General features: G+C 43.5%; 2 protein-coding genes across 9 annotated transcripts in view; one reads left to right on the top strand and one right to left on the bottom strand.

The window, feature by feature from the left end:
- Window positions 1-16,559, bottom strand: part of ALMS1 (ALMS1 centrosome and basal body associated protein) — a 265,152-nt gene that overhangs the window by 21,605 nt on the left and 226,988 nt on the right. For 4 of the 8 annotated variants that reach the window (XM_068564773.1, XM_068564771.1, XM_068564769.1 and 1 more), the window contains 2 exons: window positions 16,040-16,139; window positions 14,636-14,793 (listed from right to left, as the gene is read on the bottom strand). The exons of 1 other annotated variant lie outside the window; for it this stretch is intronic. In XM_068564773.1, coding sequence (XP_068420874.1) covers window positions 14,749-14,793; window positions 16,040-16,139 — 145 coding nt within the window. In that variant the 3' untranslated portion in view covers window positions 14,636-14,748. Of the gene's footprint in view, window positions 1-5,119; window positions 5,162-14,635; window positions 14,794-16,039; window positions 16,341-16,559 lie in introns of those variants that run through there. 3 more of the 8 variants (XR_011076641.1, XM_068564770.1, XR_011076640.1) reach the window with 3 other exon arrangements.
- Window positions 12,890-13,593, top strand: NAT8 (N-acetyltransferase 8 (putative)). Its single transcript, XM_068565118.1, is given in 5 exon segments — window positions 12,890-13,033; window positions 13,035-13,089; window positions 13,092-13,351; window positions 13,353-13,372; window positions 13,374-13,593. Coding segments are annotated over 5 exon segments (699 nt in total).

The raw sequence follows: 16,559 nt of genomic DNA, 5'->3' as shown, positions 1-16,559 counted from the left end.
CTGTTATTTGTTATTGTCTTCTAGTCTTCTGTTTCTGTTCAAATATATTTTATTTTTATGTAAGTGGAATAATTGCTAACATTTATTGGGTGTCTACAATGTACTGAGTTCTTGTCTTCATGACTTTATATCCCTCAGCTCATATTCCTGCACTTACTTCTGGCTACTCCAGCATTGCTGTTCCAAGCCTCCTGGTTCCAAGTTTTTACATGCAAGAATTCATTTAATTATCACAGCATCATATGAGGCAGATACTGTTAATACTCCCATTTTACACAAAGGCAACTAAAAGGTTGTAGAAGTAATAAATAACTTGCCCAAGGTTTTACAGCTAAAAGTCATGTTTTATAAATGCTTTGGGTTTTTTTTTTTTTTCTATTTTGTCTTAAAATATGATTGTGTCAGTCAAGATAGAGTAGGTTAGGGGTCAGCAAACTTTTCTGTTAAGGACGAGGTAGTACGTATTTGTGGTTCTACAGGCCATATGGTGTCTGTTGCACCTACTCAGCTCTTGCTGTTGTAGTGCTGAAGCATCCACAGACGGTATATAAATGATACACACAGGGGGCTTCCCTGGTGGCGCAGTGGTTGAGAATCTGCCTGCCAATGCAGGGGACACGGGTTCGAGCCCTGGTCTGGGAAGATCCCACATGCCGCGGAGCAGCTGGGCCCGTGAGCCACAATTACTGAGCCTGCACGTCTGGAGCCTGTGCTCCGCAACAAGAGAGGCCACGATAGTGAGAGGCCCGTGGATCGCGATGAAGAGTAGCCCCCCGTTTGCCACAACTAGAGAAAGCCCTCGCACAGAAACAAAGACCCAACACAGCCGTAAATAAATAAATAAATAAATAAAAATTAAAAAAAAAAAAAAGATACACACAACTGTATCCCAGTAAAACTTTATTTACAAAAATAAGTGATGGGCAAGATTTGACCAGAGGGCAGTAGTTTCTGGACTCCTAGGTTAGATTAGGCTGTAATTTAGGGTCCCTAAAGCTCATTGGTTTCATACGACAAAAGTTTGTGTCTTGCTCACTCCACATAGCCACTGTGAATCAGTAGGAAGACTCATTGCAGTGACTCAGGAATCCAGTCAGCCGAAGGCTTTATGTCAGCATGCGCTCTGTGGGTCACTGCACAGCTGGAAGTCATGCTGTGAGTTACATGGTGGCTCTTTTTTTTTTTTTTTTTTAAAGCTTTCTTTATTCTTTTTTTTTTTTTTTTAATTTATTTATTTATTTATGGCTATGTTTGGTCTTCGTTTCTGTGCGAGGGCTTTCTCTAGTTGCGGCAAGCGGGGGCCACTCCTCATCGCGGTGCGCGGGCCTCTCACTGCCGCGGCCTCTCTTGTTGCGGAGCACAGGCTCCAGACGCGCAGGCTCAGTAGCTGTGGCTCACGGGCCCAGCCGCTCCGCGGCATGCGGGATCCTCCCAGACCAGGGCTCGAACCCGTGTCCCCTGCATTGGCAGGCAGATTCTCAACCACTGCGCCACCAGGGAAGCCCTACATGGTGGCTCTTAAAGCTCCCATGTGGAAGTGACAGATATCGCTTATCTCGTGTTTCACTGTCCAGTCACATGGCCATGCCAACATCAAAAGGGGTGGGGGAGTGCAATCCTGCACCATGATAGAGAATGGAGAGGTAGAAATCCTTAGGGGACAAACACATATTTATTTCCATTGTGGTCATTAATAAGGTACCAAAGCACATCGTTAGCATTTCTTGCATGTGCTGTGCTAAGCTCTGTATATGCACTGCCTCATATAGTCCTCTCTACAACCCCAAGAGACTTTACCACCTTCAAGGAAGCAAATTTAGTCTCTGAGCTCTATTTCAAAAAGTTTCAAACCTACAGAACAATTGAAAATAATACAATGAACATCCATGTGACTTTCATGTGATTTCTCTATTTGTTAACATTTTGCTACATTTGCTTGCTTTTCTGAAATATTTGAAAGTAACTTGCAGACCTCATGACACTTCACCCTACATTGTGTTTAGTTGTCATGTCTCTTAGTCTCCTTTAATCTAGAACAATCTTTTTTTTTTAAGATTTTTTTTGATGTGGACCATTTTTTATAAATATTTATTCATAAGTATTTTTATTTTTTAAAATATTTATTTATTTAATTTGGTTGTGCCGGGTCTTAGTTGCAGCAGGTGGCTCCTTAGTTGTGGCACGCAGGCTCCTTAGTTGCAGCATGCCTGTGGGATCTTAGCTCCCCGACCAGGGATTGAACCTGGGCCCCCCGCATTGGGAGCGCAGTCTTAACCACTGTGCCACCAGGGAAGTCCTGATGTGGACCATGTTTAAGGTCTTTATTGAATTTGTTACAATATTGCTTGTGTTTTATATTTTGGTTTTTTGGCCACAAGGCATGTGGGATCTTAGCTCCCCAACCAGGGATCAGATCTGCACCCCTTGCATTGGAAGGCAAAGTCTTAACCACTGGACCACCAGGGAAGTCCCATAGAACAATCTTTCTTTCTTTCTTTCTTTTTTAAGTGATGTTGACATTCTTTGACGAGTACCCTAGATGTGTTTCAGAATTGCAGAATGAGTTTGTTCTTGATTCAAGTCAGTTTTAAAATTTTGGGGAATGATAGTAGATAGATTTTGTGTCCTTCCAGTTGTATGTTGTTGGGAAGCACATCATGTCAGTTGGCCTCATCATTGGTGATACAGTTTGGTCACTTCATTAAGGTGGTCCCCAACCCCTGCCAGACCTCTCCATTATGAAGGCATCTTTTCCCCTGAACCTTAGGGAGTCAAAGCTGCCCTAAAGCTCAAAGTGCTTGTGGTCAAAATTAAAACTCAGATCTATCTGAGTGACCCCTGATTCTATGCTTCTAATGACTCCACACTGCTTCTGCCCTTGCCATCACTCTCAAACATGTTTTTATCAATGTGAAACATCACATATGTAATTCTATTTTTATACAATAACGTTGCTTTCAATTTTTCACTTTGCTTTTGCAAATAAATCTCTGTACACGTCTCTTTCTTTAGGATAGCTTCCCTGAAGTGGAGTTATTAGGGAAGAGGATATGAATTTTTTAATACCAGAAAGGTGCCATTTTGCACTTGTAATTGGCACAAGTGTGCCAGTCTCAGCAGACTCGCCAACAATGCCTTTTAACTTTTCAACATTTTCACCATTTTGAGTTGTCAGACTACTGGTGAAGTTGAACTGTTTATTAGTTTGTTATGAAGAGTGTTTTGAAAGGGTTTATTTCTGTAACTATTTATAATGTTTTCAACTCTTTGTGAGCCTCTGGGTGAAGAAGAAAAAAGAAAAAGTAATGCCATTTCCTGGGAAAGAAGTTAACGTAAGCACCACAAGCTTTTTCTCTAAAAAAAATTGATCCAATTTAGGAACAATGTTCTTTGTTCCTAAATTAACCAGGTTGCTTCAGAGCCTAAAGGCTCCCCAGCAAAAGCTCCCCAGTAATTATAGGGACTTTGGTGCTGGCAGAGAAGGGATGCAGTTTGGTAGGACACCCTTATCTGGCTCCTTAGTCAAGGGTTACATATTAAAGTAAAAAGCCAGCTGTCTCTGGGATAAGGTGAGGGAAGGGGGCTCTGTTACCCAGGCAATCATTGTTAATCCCCCTCTCCCCAGTCTTGGGAACAACTAAGGCTGTAACTACAGTGAAATGGTCTTTAATCCCCTATTCCCCTCCCCACCACACACTCAGAACTACAAGAACTGCTCCTAAGCCTTGTACCTTCTTTTTAGAAGGAGCCTCATGGCTCACAGGCTATTTCAGGCCTCCTGCTGCCATTCTCATTCTGCTTTTCCCCTTGATGACCTTTCCACTTGTCTGCAAACTACAGTAGTCAATTCCTCTGCTCTGGAACCTGTGCTGGGGTTGCAGCTGCTTCCCTGCTCCTGGCTTTGTTTTGCTGACTGACGTGCCATCTGTACTCCACGTTACAATACTGAGTAAAGCACAACTCTCTAGGTTGATTGGGTGCAATGAGCAAAGTTTGTATTCATCAGATTTGCCTGTTCTTGTTTTCATAATCCTCTGTGCCAGTAGTCTCCCATTGTTCCCTCCAGGTCACCCTTCATCTTTCTCCACTCTTCTCTCTGCCCTGGAGGCTGACTTACCATGTACCCAGCAAGAGGTCCTCCCTTCCCCTTGGCTTCTACTTGGGTTTGGCCAGTGTGTGTGAAGGGGGGAGGCTAGCAGGAGAATGAGGCCAGGGTGTTTATTCTCCTGGCCCCTCCCTGCAAGGACCCCTAGGCTGGCTTTGGCCCTGAACCTCTCAGGGCGGTCTGTGCTACTCAACTCCTGGGTCAGACTCCTGTCACCTCTCCCTCCGCCTCCCTTCAGGCCTCTGAGCAATAACACGCCTGGTTCCCCTCTACCCATCCACACCTTCATAATTAGGCCCTTTGGTGATCTATATCTGTAAAATCAGCTCGAGTTATCCTAATTTGAGTGCTGATACCTTCTCCCTTTTGCTCAATTTGTTAAAAGGTTAAGTTAGGTTAGATTAGAACCATTTCTGTAGAGCTGAATCATTGTTCTAGGATTTCTGAACATCCTGCCAAGGACCTATTAGTCCACTTTCTCTCCCCTTGAAATAATTTGCTGTTATTTCCTCTCATTCGTCTCTTTTAAGTGATGAGTTCTCAGTGGGAGACCAGGGCATTGACCTGAGGCTAGGTTACTGGGAGCCCCGATGAGAGATCAGGGGAGATGGTGTTCTTTCCAGGACATTTTCCTTCTCTTTCTGAGGCTTCTGAAACTCTATGAGTCTTGATTGTCTACCTTCCATTTCATTGGCCCATTTCTGGACTGAGCTGGTCTATTAGGCAAGTGTTCCTCATAAATGCAAGCATGGGATTTCATTGACATGCTGCTCTCAAATCCCACAACTCTGGGAATAACAGTGATTCCAAAAATATAATTACCTATTATAATCAGGCTCCTATAGGCAACAGAAAAATAAAATAATTTATCCAGTTACTTGTAACTGTTTAATTAACTGTAATAAGTTAACAGTTACTTGCTAAGCAACTAATAAATTAACAGTGATATAAGTGCTTAATGAGAAGTACAAAGGCTTCAAAGAGGGAGCAGATACAAGATCCATCTGGTTGAGAGGGGTCAGAAGTCTTGATGGAGAAGGTAGCACTAAACTGGATCTTGAAGAAAGAACAGAGCCTTAGTCACGTATTGGAATTTGGTCAAGTATGGTCTGACCGCTGGTGATAGGGGCATAATGAGGCCTGGAGGCGAATCTTGCATCCCAGCAGACAGAGCTGGTTCTCCTGGAATACAGTGCTTTACACTACTTAATAATTCACTTGTCAGACAGCTGCCTGTTGGGGTCAGCACGTGGTACTGAAAAAGCAAAATGTTCAGGCCTTCAAGTCAGAGCTGCCAAGGCTTGGGTCCCACCCTGCCATGTTCTATGGGGTTGTGGGTAGGATATCTCAGGCTTGTGGGCTTCGGTTTCCCATTTGTAAAATGGAAACAATATCAACCTTAGCTCTTAGGTTGCTGCCAATATCAAAGAGTACAGCATAGGAAAAGTGCTTTCTCACAGTGCCAGGCATCTAATAGCTCAGTGAATAACAGCTGTCTCTCCTTCCCTGTACGTACCTGCATAGTGCTGAGGCAGATAGTAAAACCAAATAAGACTCACTGCTGGTGGGAACGTAAAACTCTGGACAACAGTTTGGCAGTTCCTCAAAATGTTAAAATAGAGTTACCCTATGACCCGGCAATTCCACTCCTAGGTATATACCAAAGGAATTGAAAACAGGTGTTGAAACAACCACTTGTACAGAATGTTCATAGCAGCACTATTCACAATAGCCGAAAGGTGGAAACAGTTCAAGTGTCCATCAATGGATGACTGGAAGAACAAATGTGGTCTATCCATACCATGCAACATTATTCAGCCATGAAAAGCAATGAAGTACTGATACATGCTAGGACATTGGTGAACTTTGAGAACAAAAGTGAAAGAGGCTGAACGTAAAAGTTCACATATTGCGTGTTTCCATTTAAATGAAGCATCAAGAATAGGTAAATCCATAGAGACAGAAAGCAGGTTAGTTGTTGCCAGGGGCTCGGGAGCGGTGGAAATAGGGAGTGACTACCTACTGACTAACAGGTCTCCTTTTGGGGTAAAGAAAATGCTTTGGAACTAGATAGAGGTGGTAGTTACACAACATTGTGAATGTACTAAATGCCACTGAATTGTACACATTTAAATGGTTAATTAAAAAAAAATAGAATAAAATAACACACCTGCCTTACCTTTAGGAGTTCACAATCTTAGCTGGGTCTCTTTAGACTCTTAAGAGTTGGCTGAGGGAACTTCCCTGGTGGTCCAGTGGTTAAGAATCCACCTTCCAATGCAGGGGACATGGGCTCAATCCCTGGTCAGGGAACTAAGATCCCACATGCCGTGGGGCAACTACGTCTGTGCCACAACTACTGAGCCTGTGCACCACAGCTGGAGAGAAGCTGGTGCGCTGCAACAAAAGATCCCACATGCCGCAACTAAGACCCAATGCAGCCAAAAATAAATAAATATTAAAAAAAAAAAAGAGTTGGCTGAGGCACATTTGCAGCAACATGGATGGACCTAGAGATTTTCATGCTAAGTGAAGTCAGAAAGAGAAAGACAAACAAACACCGTATGATATCACTTATATGTGGAATCTAAAATATGACACAAATGAACTCATCTACAAAACAGAAACAGACCCACAGACATAGAGAACGGACTTGTGGTTGCTAAGGGGGAGGGGGCGTGGGGGAGGGATGGATTGGGAGTTTGGGATGGGCAGATGCAAACTATTATATATAGGATGGATAAACAACAAGGTCCTAATGTATAGCACAGGGAACTATATACAATATTCTGTGATAAACCATAATGGAAAAAAATCCGGAAAAGAATGTACATATATGTATAACTGAATCACTTTGCTGCACAGCAGAAATTAACACATTGTAAATCAACTATAGTTCGATAAAATAAATAATAAAAAAAAAAAAAAAGAAGTTGGCTGAGGCAGAGACAGGTAGATTCCCAAGCCTCAGTTTCTTTTTTTTTTTTTTTTTCTTAACATCTTTATTGGAGTATAATTGCTTTACAATGGTGTGTTAGTTTCTGCTTTATAACAAAGTGAATCAGTTATACATATACATATGTTCCCATATCTCTTCCCTCTTGCATCTCCCTCCCTCCCGCCCTCCCCATCCCACCCCTCTAGGTGGTCACAAAGCACCGAGCTGATCTCCCTGTGCTATGCGGCTGCTTCCCACTAGCTTATCTATTTTACATTTGGTAGTGTATATATGTCCATGACACTCTCTCACCCTGTCACATCTCACCCCTCCTCCTCCCCATATCCTCAAGTCCATTCTCTAGTAGGTCTGTGTCTTTATTCCCGTCTTGCCACTAGGTTCTTCATGACCTTTTCTTTTTTTCCTTAGATTCCATATATATGTGTTAGCATACTGTATTTGTTTTTCTCTTTCTGACTTACTTCACTCTGTACGACAGACTCTAGGTCCATCCACCTCACTACAAATAACTCAATTTCATTTCTTTTTATGGCTGAGTAATATTCCATTGTATATATGTGCCACATCTTCTTTATCCATTCATCCGATGATGGACACTTAGGTTGCTTCCATGTCCTGGCTATTGTAAATAGAGCTGCAATGAACATTTTGGTACATGAGTCTTTTTGAATTATGGTTTTCTCAGGGTATATGCCTAGTAGTGGGATCGCTGGGTCGTATGGTAGTTCTATTTTTAGTTTTTTAAGGAACCTCCATACTGTTCTCCATAGTGGCTGTATCAATTTATATTCCCACCAACAGTGCAAGAGTGTTCCCTTTTCTCCACACCCTCTCCAGCATTTATTGTTTCTAGATTTTTTGATGATGGCCATTCTGACCGGTGTGAGATGATACCTCATTGTAGTTTTGATTTGCATTTCTCTAATGATTAATGATGTTGAGCATTCTTTCATGTGTCTGTTGGCAATCTGTATATCTTCTTTGGAGAAATGTCTGTTTAGGTCTTCTGCCTATTTTTGGATTGGGTTGTTTGTTTTTTTGTTATTGAGCTGCATGAGCTGCTTGTAAATCTTGGAGATTAATCCTCTGTCAGTTGCTTCATTTGCAAATATTTTCTCCCATTCTGAGGGTTGTCTTTTGGTCTTGTTTATGGTTTCCTTTGCTGTGCAAAAGCTTTTAAGTTTCATTAGGTCCCATTTATTTGTGTTTTTATTTCCATTTCTCTAGGAGCTGGGTCAAAAAGGATCTTGCTGTGATTTATGTCATAGAGTGTTCTGCCTATGTTTTCCTCTAAGAGTTTGATAGTGTCTGGCCTTACATTTAGGTCTTTAATCCATTTTGAGTTTATTTTTGTGTATGGTGTTAGGGAGTGTTCTAATTTCATACTTTTACATGTAGCTGTCCAGTTTTCCCAGCACCACTTATTGAAGAGGCTGTCTTTTCTCCACTGTATATGCTTGCCTCCTTTATCAAAGATAAGGTGACCATATGTGCGTGGGTTTATCTCTGGGCTTTCTATCCTGTTCCATTGATCTATATTTCTGTTTTTGTGCCAGTACCAAACTGTCTTGATTACTGTAGCTTTGTAGTATAGTCTGAAGTCAGGGAGCCTGATTCCTCCAGCTCCATTTTTCGTTCTCAAGATTGCTTTGGCTATTTGGGGTCTTTTGTGTTTCTATACAAATTGTGAAATTTTTTTGTTCTAGTTCTGTGAAAAATGCCAGTGGTAGTTTGATAGGGATTGCATTGAATCTGTAGATTGCTTTGGGTAGTAGAGTCATTTTCACAATGTTGATTCTTCCAATTCAAGAATATGGTCTATCTCTCCATCTATTTGTATCATCTTTAATTTCTTTCATCAGTGTCTTATAATTTTCTGCATACAGGTCTTTTGTCTCTTTAGGTAGGTTTATTCCTAGATGTTTTATTCTTTTTGTTGCAATGGTAAACGGGAATGTTTTCTTAATTTCACTTTCAGGTTTTTCATCATTAGTGTATAGGAATGCAAGAGATTTCTGTGCATTAATTTTGTATCCTGCTACTTTACCAAATTCATTGATTAGCTCTAGTAGTTTTCTGGTAGCATCTTTAGGATCCTCTATGTATAGTATCATGTCATCTGCAAACAGTGACAGCTTTACTTCTTCTTTTCCGATTTGGATTCCTTTTATTTCTTTTTCTTCTCTGATTGCTGTGGCTAAAACTTCCAAAACTATGTTGAATAATAGTGGTGAGAGTGGGCAACCTTGTCTTGTTCCTGATCTTAGTGGAAATGGTTTCAGTTTTTCACCATTGAGGACAATGTTGGTTGTGGGTTTGTCATATATGGCCTTTATTATGTTGAGGAAAGTTCCCTCTGTGCCTACTTTCTGCGGGGCTTTTATCATAAATGGGTGTTGAATTTTGTCAAAAGCTTTTTCTGCATCTATTGAGATGATCATATGGTTTTTCTCCTTCAATTTGTTAATATGGTGTATCACGTTTATTGATTTGCATATATTGAAGAATCCTTGCATTCCTGGGATAAACCCACTTGGTCATGGTATATGATCCTTTTAATGTGCTGTTGGATTCTGTTTGCTAGTATTTTGTTGAGGATTTTTGCGTCTATGTTCATCAGTGATATTGGCCTGTAGTTTTCTTTCTTTGTGACATCTTTGTCTGGTTTTGGTATCAGGGTGATGGTGGCCTCGTAGAATGAGTTGGGGAGTGTTCCTCCCTCTGCAATATTTTGGAAGAGTTTGAGAAGGATAGGTGTTAGCTCTTCTCTAAATGTTTGGTAGAATTCGCCTGTGAAGCCATCTGGTCCTGGGCTTTTGTTTGTTGGAAGATTTTTAATCACAGTTTCAATTTCAGTGCTTGTGATTGGTCTGTTCATATTTTCTATTTCTTCCTGGTTCAGTCTCGGTGGGTTGTGCATTTCTAAGAATCTGTCCATTTCTTCCAGGTTGTCCATTTTATTGGCATAGAGTTGCTTGTAGTAATCTCTCATGATCGTTTGTATTTCTGCAGTGTCAGTGGTTACTTCTCCTTTTTCATTTCTAATTCTATTGATTTGAGTGTTCTCCCTTTTTCTCTTGATGAGTCTGGCTACTGGTTTTATCAATTTTGTTTATCTTCTCAAAGAACCAGCTTTTAGTTTTATTGATCTTTGCTATTGTCTCCTTCATTTCTTTTTCATTTATTTCTGATCTGATCTTTATGATTTCTTTCCTTCTGTTAGCTTTGGGATTTTTTTGTTCTTCGTTCTCTAATTGCTTTAGGTGCAAGGTTAGGTTGTTTATTCGAGATGTTTCCTGTTTCTTGATGTAGGCCAAGCCTCAGTTTCATCATCTGCATGCAGAGCCAAGAGTCTGGAATGTGCTGAGACTTCCAGACTTCATTTCTTACACAGAGAATTACCCATAATTCCTCTATCCAGAGACAAATGCTGCCAATGTTTGGTGTAACCATTCAGACTTTTCTCTCTGCATGCTTGTGTGTATAAATTATTTTTGTTATATTTTTCCAAAAATGAATGAAAACATACTGTTTTATAACCTTTATAGCTTGGTGCTATATTTTGACAATTATTTTTCATGTCAATAAATCCTCCTCATTATTCATGGCTGTGAGGAAGGTTGAAAAGCCTGAATGTAAACCAAGGCCATTGGGTGTTGAGGAAGCCACAGAAGCCGGTGAGAATACAGGAAAGAGAGGGCAGGGACAGATCAAGGACCTCTGGCCCCTCAGCTTGACTATTAGGTTTCTGACTATTATTAGATAGACTCATTAGGGATACTCAGCTGTATTTTGGAGCCTTCTATTCTCTTTTGATTCTTAGTTCAAGTTTTGCTTAACATTTTAAAAAATATTAAAATGTACTGAAAACAATGTAACATACCCATGGCTCACCACCCTGCCTTCATGTTAGTTAAACCCTTGTGGCCTTTGTGCGTGCCAAAGATCTGGAGCCTCAGCATTCTCCATCACTAGCCCTGGATTCCAGCTGCCAGGATGGCACCTTTGGGGTGGTTATGATCTTTCTCTCCAAGTCTGGTCTCTCTCCAGCGTCTTCCTAGATGCTCTTGCCAGAAATCTGGCTGTGATCGCTGACAACTTCTTCATCCTCAGATCATCAACTCCTGCCATTTCTGCCCCCAAGGTGCACCTCCAAGTGGGCCAGGTCACACCCATGGCCCAACTCTGCTCTAAGTCACTGCTTTCTCTCGTAGGACCCCTGCTAGCCTAGATGGCTCCTTTGTGAACATAGAACAAGGCACCCCCTTCACAAAGACACAACCTATTGGAAACACAGTTCAGTGAGCAGTGACACCTTTGAGCAAATAAGAAAGAGGTGCCTTTTCTTTGGTCAGACGCAGCTCTGTGCCAGGGCTCATGGATTTTAGTTCCCACTAGCCTTCTTGGACGAGGTGCTCTTTTACAGTGAGCAGCCTGCATATCTGTATCTGGAGGCCCTTCTTTTGCCTGGACTGCTGTGCTAGCCTCTGGGGGCAGGGGGATATATGCTTCCATTCCTGGCTCTTCCAATCCATTTTCCACATGTAGCCAGAGTAATAGACACACACACACACACACACACACACACACACACACACACACCCCACCTCTGGTTATGTTACTCCCCAGCTAAAAGCATAGCAATGGCCTCCTGGTGTTCTTGGAATAGAGTCCAAACTTCTTAACCTAAATGATAGGCCCTGCATGGCCAGGTCCCTGCTGCCCTCATCTGGCTGTGAAGCACCTCGTATGCTGAGCCAGGGGACTTGGACTCTGGTCTGTGATGACAGAGCACAGGGTGAGGGGCAAATTCCCCAGGGTCATAGCAGCTGTGTGGAGGGGCTGAGGGTGGACATCAGAGAGCACCAAGGTGCTTGGTGGACTGCCATGGTATGGGGTGTAGGCCGTCCACAAGGGCAAGGACTCCTGAGCTGTTCCAGACCCTGCGTACCCCCTCCAGGCTAATTCCCCAGTGATCAGAGAATGGACTCCCTGCTCCATCATAGCCCAGCTACTTGAGCCTGGGATTTATGATTAACAAATATCCAGGAGCTGGCCAATGAGGTGCCATCCAGGACCTGGTCCCTGGAAGTGGAGCATGCCCTTGCAGTCTCTCCTGGATGCCAGTTGGAGGCTGAGGGCAGAGGCTGCCCTGGACACTCAAGGCTCTTGTGATAGCAGGTGAGAGGCCATGGGTGGAAGGACAGTGTTCTTAGGTGTGGCCTGGAGCTCTGGACCCTCCTCTGGCTCTCAAGGCTGGTCTATTTTTGGTGTTTGTTTGGCTCTTATGCCACCTCAACAGCCTGAAAATTTGCAAGCAAGTGGGAAGAAGCCTTTGTTGAAACCTGTACTTGGAAACACAGGACTACTGCAGTGTATGGTCCCTGGGAGAGGGACACACACTTGGCTGCTGCATGGTGCCGCCCCAACGTATGGAGAAGCTGAGAGAGCCAGGGAAAGGGGAAAGAGGGGGAGGGGAGGGGACTTATAACCAGAGATTTGTATGTGTTATTTTATTAAATCCTCTACACAACTTCAGAAGGCAGGCTCTTAGAGAAGATTATGTAACATGCCCAAGGTCATGCATGGAGACAGGATCAAATGCAGACCTTTCTGACTCTACACCTTCTCCCAGTGGTTGTGGGCTATTTCCTCTTGGGTAGAAGCAGAAAGACACGTCCTTGAGCAGGGTCATCCCCGGTTCTGGTGGGTGGGAGGATAAGCCACTCACATGGCCTCTTCTCTCTCCCCCAGGGCTGCCAGGAAGTCACACAGGGACTCCTACCTCTCTCTTGAACTTTGAGATCCAGACACAGAAGTCTTCCATGGTTCCTTATCAAATCCACAAATACCAGGAAAATTATCGCAAATGGGTCGTGGGCTTGTTCTCCAAGGTGATGACCGAGCACCTTCCCACCACCTTCCACCACATCCTAAAGCTGCCCCGAACCCTTGTGCTCTTGCTTGCGGGGGCCCCTTGCCCTATTCCTGGTCTCTGGCTCCTGGGTCCTGGCCTTCGTGGCCAGCCCCCCCTCCTTGCTGCCCTGAGGTTTCTTGCCAAATACCCCTGGATCCAGTTTGAGATCATGTCTTTGCACACAGACATGTCTGACATCACCAAATCCTACTTCAGTGAGAGTGGCTCCTGCTTCTGGGTGGTTGAGTCTGAGGGGCAGGTGGTGGGCATGGTGGGAGCGCTGCCCGTTAAGAAGCCCGCCCTGTGGAATGAGCAGTTGCAGCTGCTTCACCTACGTGTGGCCCTGGAGCACCGTGGTCAGGGGATAAGTAAAAGCCCTGGTCAGGACTGTCCGAGTCTGCGTGGGACCAGGGCTACAGCGAAGTGGTCCTCAGCACCAGCACACTGCAGTACTCTGCCCTGGCCCTTTAAAAGCGCCTCGGCTTCTGGAAGATGGGCTAGTTTTTCTTCTCCACAAGCTATAGGCTAGCTGCTGTCCCTGCAATTCAATTTATCTACCGTCTCCCCTCTGCTCAGGTCTCTCAGGCACTGGAGCAAGGAGGGGGCCTATGATCCGTTTCGTTGTGGATTAGTTAGGAGGGATCGGCTCTGCTGCAGTAATAAGCAAACCCTGAAGTCTCACTGTGACGGCACAGTAAAAGCTTACTGCTTGTTCACATTGGAACCCAATGGCCTGGGTGGTGGGGGGCCTCTGCTCCATTCAGTTTTTGGGGTTGCTACTGTTTCATTTATCTAGTGCCACGAGAATGTTGCATAAAAAACCACCACAAAATAATGATAAACATTTTTTTAGCTCATGAGTCTGTGGGTCGGCAGCTTGTGCTGAGCTCGGCTGGGCCGCCCCTTAGATCTCCAGGTGTCATGCTCTGCCTCTTCAGTGAGAGGAAATGCAAAGTCATGTGGAAAGGGCGTGGAGAAGGAGTGTGAGAAGAATCCACGTAAGGAGGATCAGGGCCAATGATGCCATCAATCTGCTATGGCCCCCAAGGTCTCTGCTGAAGGGGAAGAAGGCAGCCAGGGACAGAGTGTGGGATTTGACATGGACTAGACCTAGAAGTGGCACAACCCACATCCCACTGGCCAGGGCCAGGTCATGATTTAAATCAAGCTTCTGTTGCCTCTTGAGTTGTGTCTACTAAAGGCTAATGGCTCCAAAGGAAGCTGGAATGAGGCTAGGAGGTAGCTCTGGACCCAAGGCACCTGTGTCTGCTGAGAGTCTCTGGGCCCACCTGATGGCTACCCTAACCAGACACTGTCTGACACCAAGTCAACAAAAGGGCTCTCACCGTGTTATGCTGCATTTCTTTTCCTTGATTGGTGCTTTTAGATTGAAGTTACCCACACACCTCAGGGAGACACTGCATAGCTCCCTGCACCTCTACAGATGGGAAATAAGTAACCCTCTGCTGCTTGCTTTACTATGAGTCGATCAGAAGTCATTTTCTATAAAAACACATACAAAAAGGGACTTACTCTTGCCTAGAATTAAGATAATACCATTGTAACAAACATCCCTGTGGGCAAGGCCACTGTGGAGAAAGTATTGCTCCTAATCATTCTACCCAAGACTCTTTAGAAGGTTACTACTTCTAAATTACACATGGACAACAAGATAAGTTTTATTAAACCAGACTCATAAAAGTAAGGATTGTGCTCCTCCAGGCTGATAAAATATAATTCCAAGGCTCTGAGGAAAATACTCTTATGTCAGTTCCAAGGAACTTTTCTCCCCAAGAGTTGATTGGTCACTTTCTGTGGAAGAAAAGAAGGGCAGGAAAGAAGTTAGATACTCTTGCCCCTAGAGGCAGACAGCCACTCCTCACCCCAGACATGCTGCTGAAGAGACCAGTGTTGTTCTCCCCAAATCTTGTTTATCTTTCCCAGCTACAGAAACTATGGTATTTATACAAAAAATACTTCCTGAAGTGTTTAGGGAAGATGATCTGTAGTCTATTATAGTCTATACAGAAATATAATATTAATATAATCCTAATAGACTAATCCATCCATCAGTTCACAAACACACAAGCACAATAAGAGGCCTGGCCTTGTGATGCTGACACACCAGACAGGTCACGTAGTGCCTGGGGCGTCCCCACTTGAGGGAGCCCAGCCTGAGCTGCGGTATGCGCTCCAGAAGCAGCTCTCCAATCCCACATCGGTCTGGTATGAACTCGTCTCTTGGTTTCTGACTTTCAGAGTCCTCTGGGGGTGAAGCGAGGGGGTTGGGAAAGAAATGAGAACACTGGAGGATCTGGACCTTCAGGCATAGTAACCCATCTGCTTTCTCAAGGAATTAATTGGTAGCAAGTCCCCTGGCCTGTGAGGTTCTGGGACTTGCAGTACCACTGATTCTACTGGGGCTGTGGGCAGGAAATGGTAGTGGCTTCAAGGCTCTGAGTACCCAAACTGCCAACTTGTATGCTACACTTGGACATTTTCCAATTTATTTAAAAAGTTCTAGTGGTATATGATTCACCCATAAGGGGCCTAAAACTATCATTTGGGACTCTGGATGAAAACTCATCAGTTCTGAAAGATGTGGGCATTTCCAGCATGGCATCTAAACTGACACCCAAGTATGAAATTTGGTTTCATTCCAAATGTATGCCTGGAAGGTGCCTTATTTATTTATTTATTAAACAATTTTAAAACATTAAAACAATTTGTTTTTTGGCCGTGCCGTGCGGCATGTGGGATCTTAGTTCTCTGGCCAGGGATCAAACCTGTGCCCCCTGCAGTGGAAGCATTGAGTCTTAACCACTGGACCACCACAGAAGTCCCTGGAAGATGCCTTTTTTAGATTTGCCTTTCTAGATTTTCAGATTTGAAGTCTAGTTACAGGTGCTTTTATCTTCTAAATTTTAGTAGTGGTACAATGCATCATGAGCTTAAGTTCACTCTCCAAATGTGGTTAATTCAAACAGGTCAGATGTGTTTTTCTCAATTTCTCTTTCCCCTGATAAATCTCATCAATCCTGCTCTAGGACTGACTGACCTTTTTATATAGCTGGGCTCGCAGCCGGTATGACTTATATTCCGATCTCCTCTTTTCCTCTTCTCTCTTTTTCTGTACTTCTGGAAGCTGTTCATAAACCCTTAGAAATGGCACCGATGGAAAGACAGAAAGCAGTGAGGTCACCTGACCACAGAGGCACACGATCACTCCTCCCCACAGCTCCGTAAGCTCTACTGCTCTCCAGGCACTCAGTCCCTCAGACAGGCTGTCGGCCTGTTGTGTGCCCAGCTTCCTGTTAGACACTTGGACACAAAGAGCCCTGGCCTGGAGTGCTCATGATCTGAAAAGGGATACAGATAAAAACATAACAAAATCCTGCTAATAGTGGTTACTTATGGGAAAGAAGTGGAATAAGGGGTGGAGATGAACTTCTTTTCACTCTATATGGAAAAATGTATGGTTTCAATATAAGATAATGACTTTGTATTACTACCATATTTTTAAGCATGAAAAATAATGCAAAAGAAAATAATCATCATATCTACAAAATGCTACATAG

Source organism: Eschrichtius robustus, chromosome 15, assembly GCF_028021215.1.
Source record: "Eschrichtius robustus isolate mEscRob2 chromosome 15, mEscRob2.pri, whole genome shotgun sequence".
Taxonomy (NCBI): Eukaryota; Metazoa; Chordata; class Mammalia; order Artiodactyla; family Eschrichtiidae; genus Eschrichtius; species Eschrichtius robustus.
Note: the sequence above shows the minus strand (reverse complement) of the source record. Positions and strands in the feature narration are given on the sequence as shown.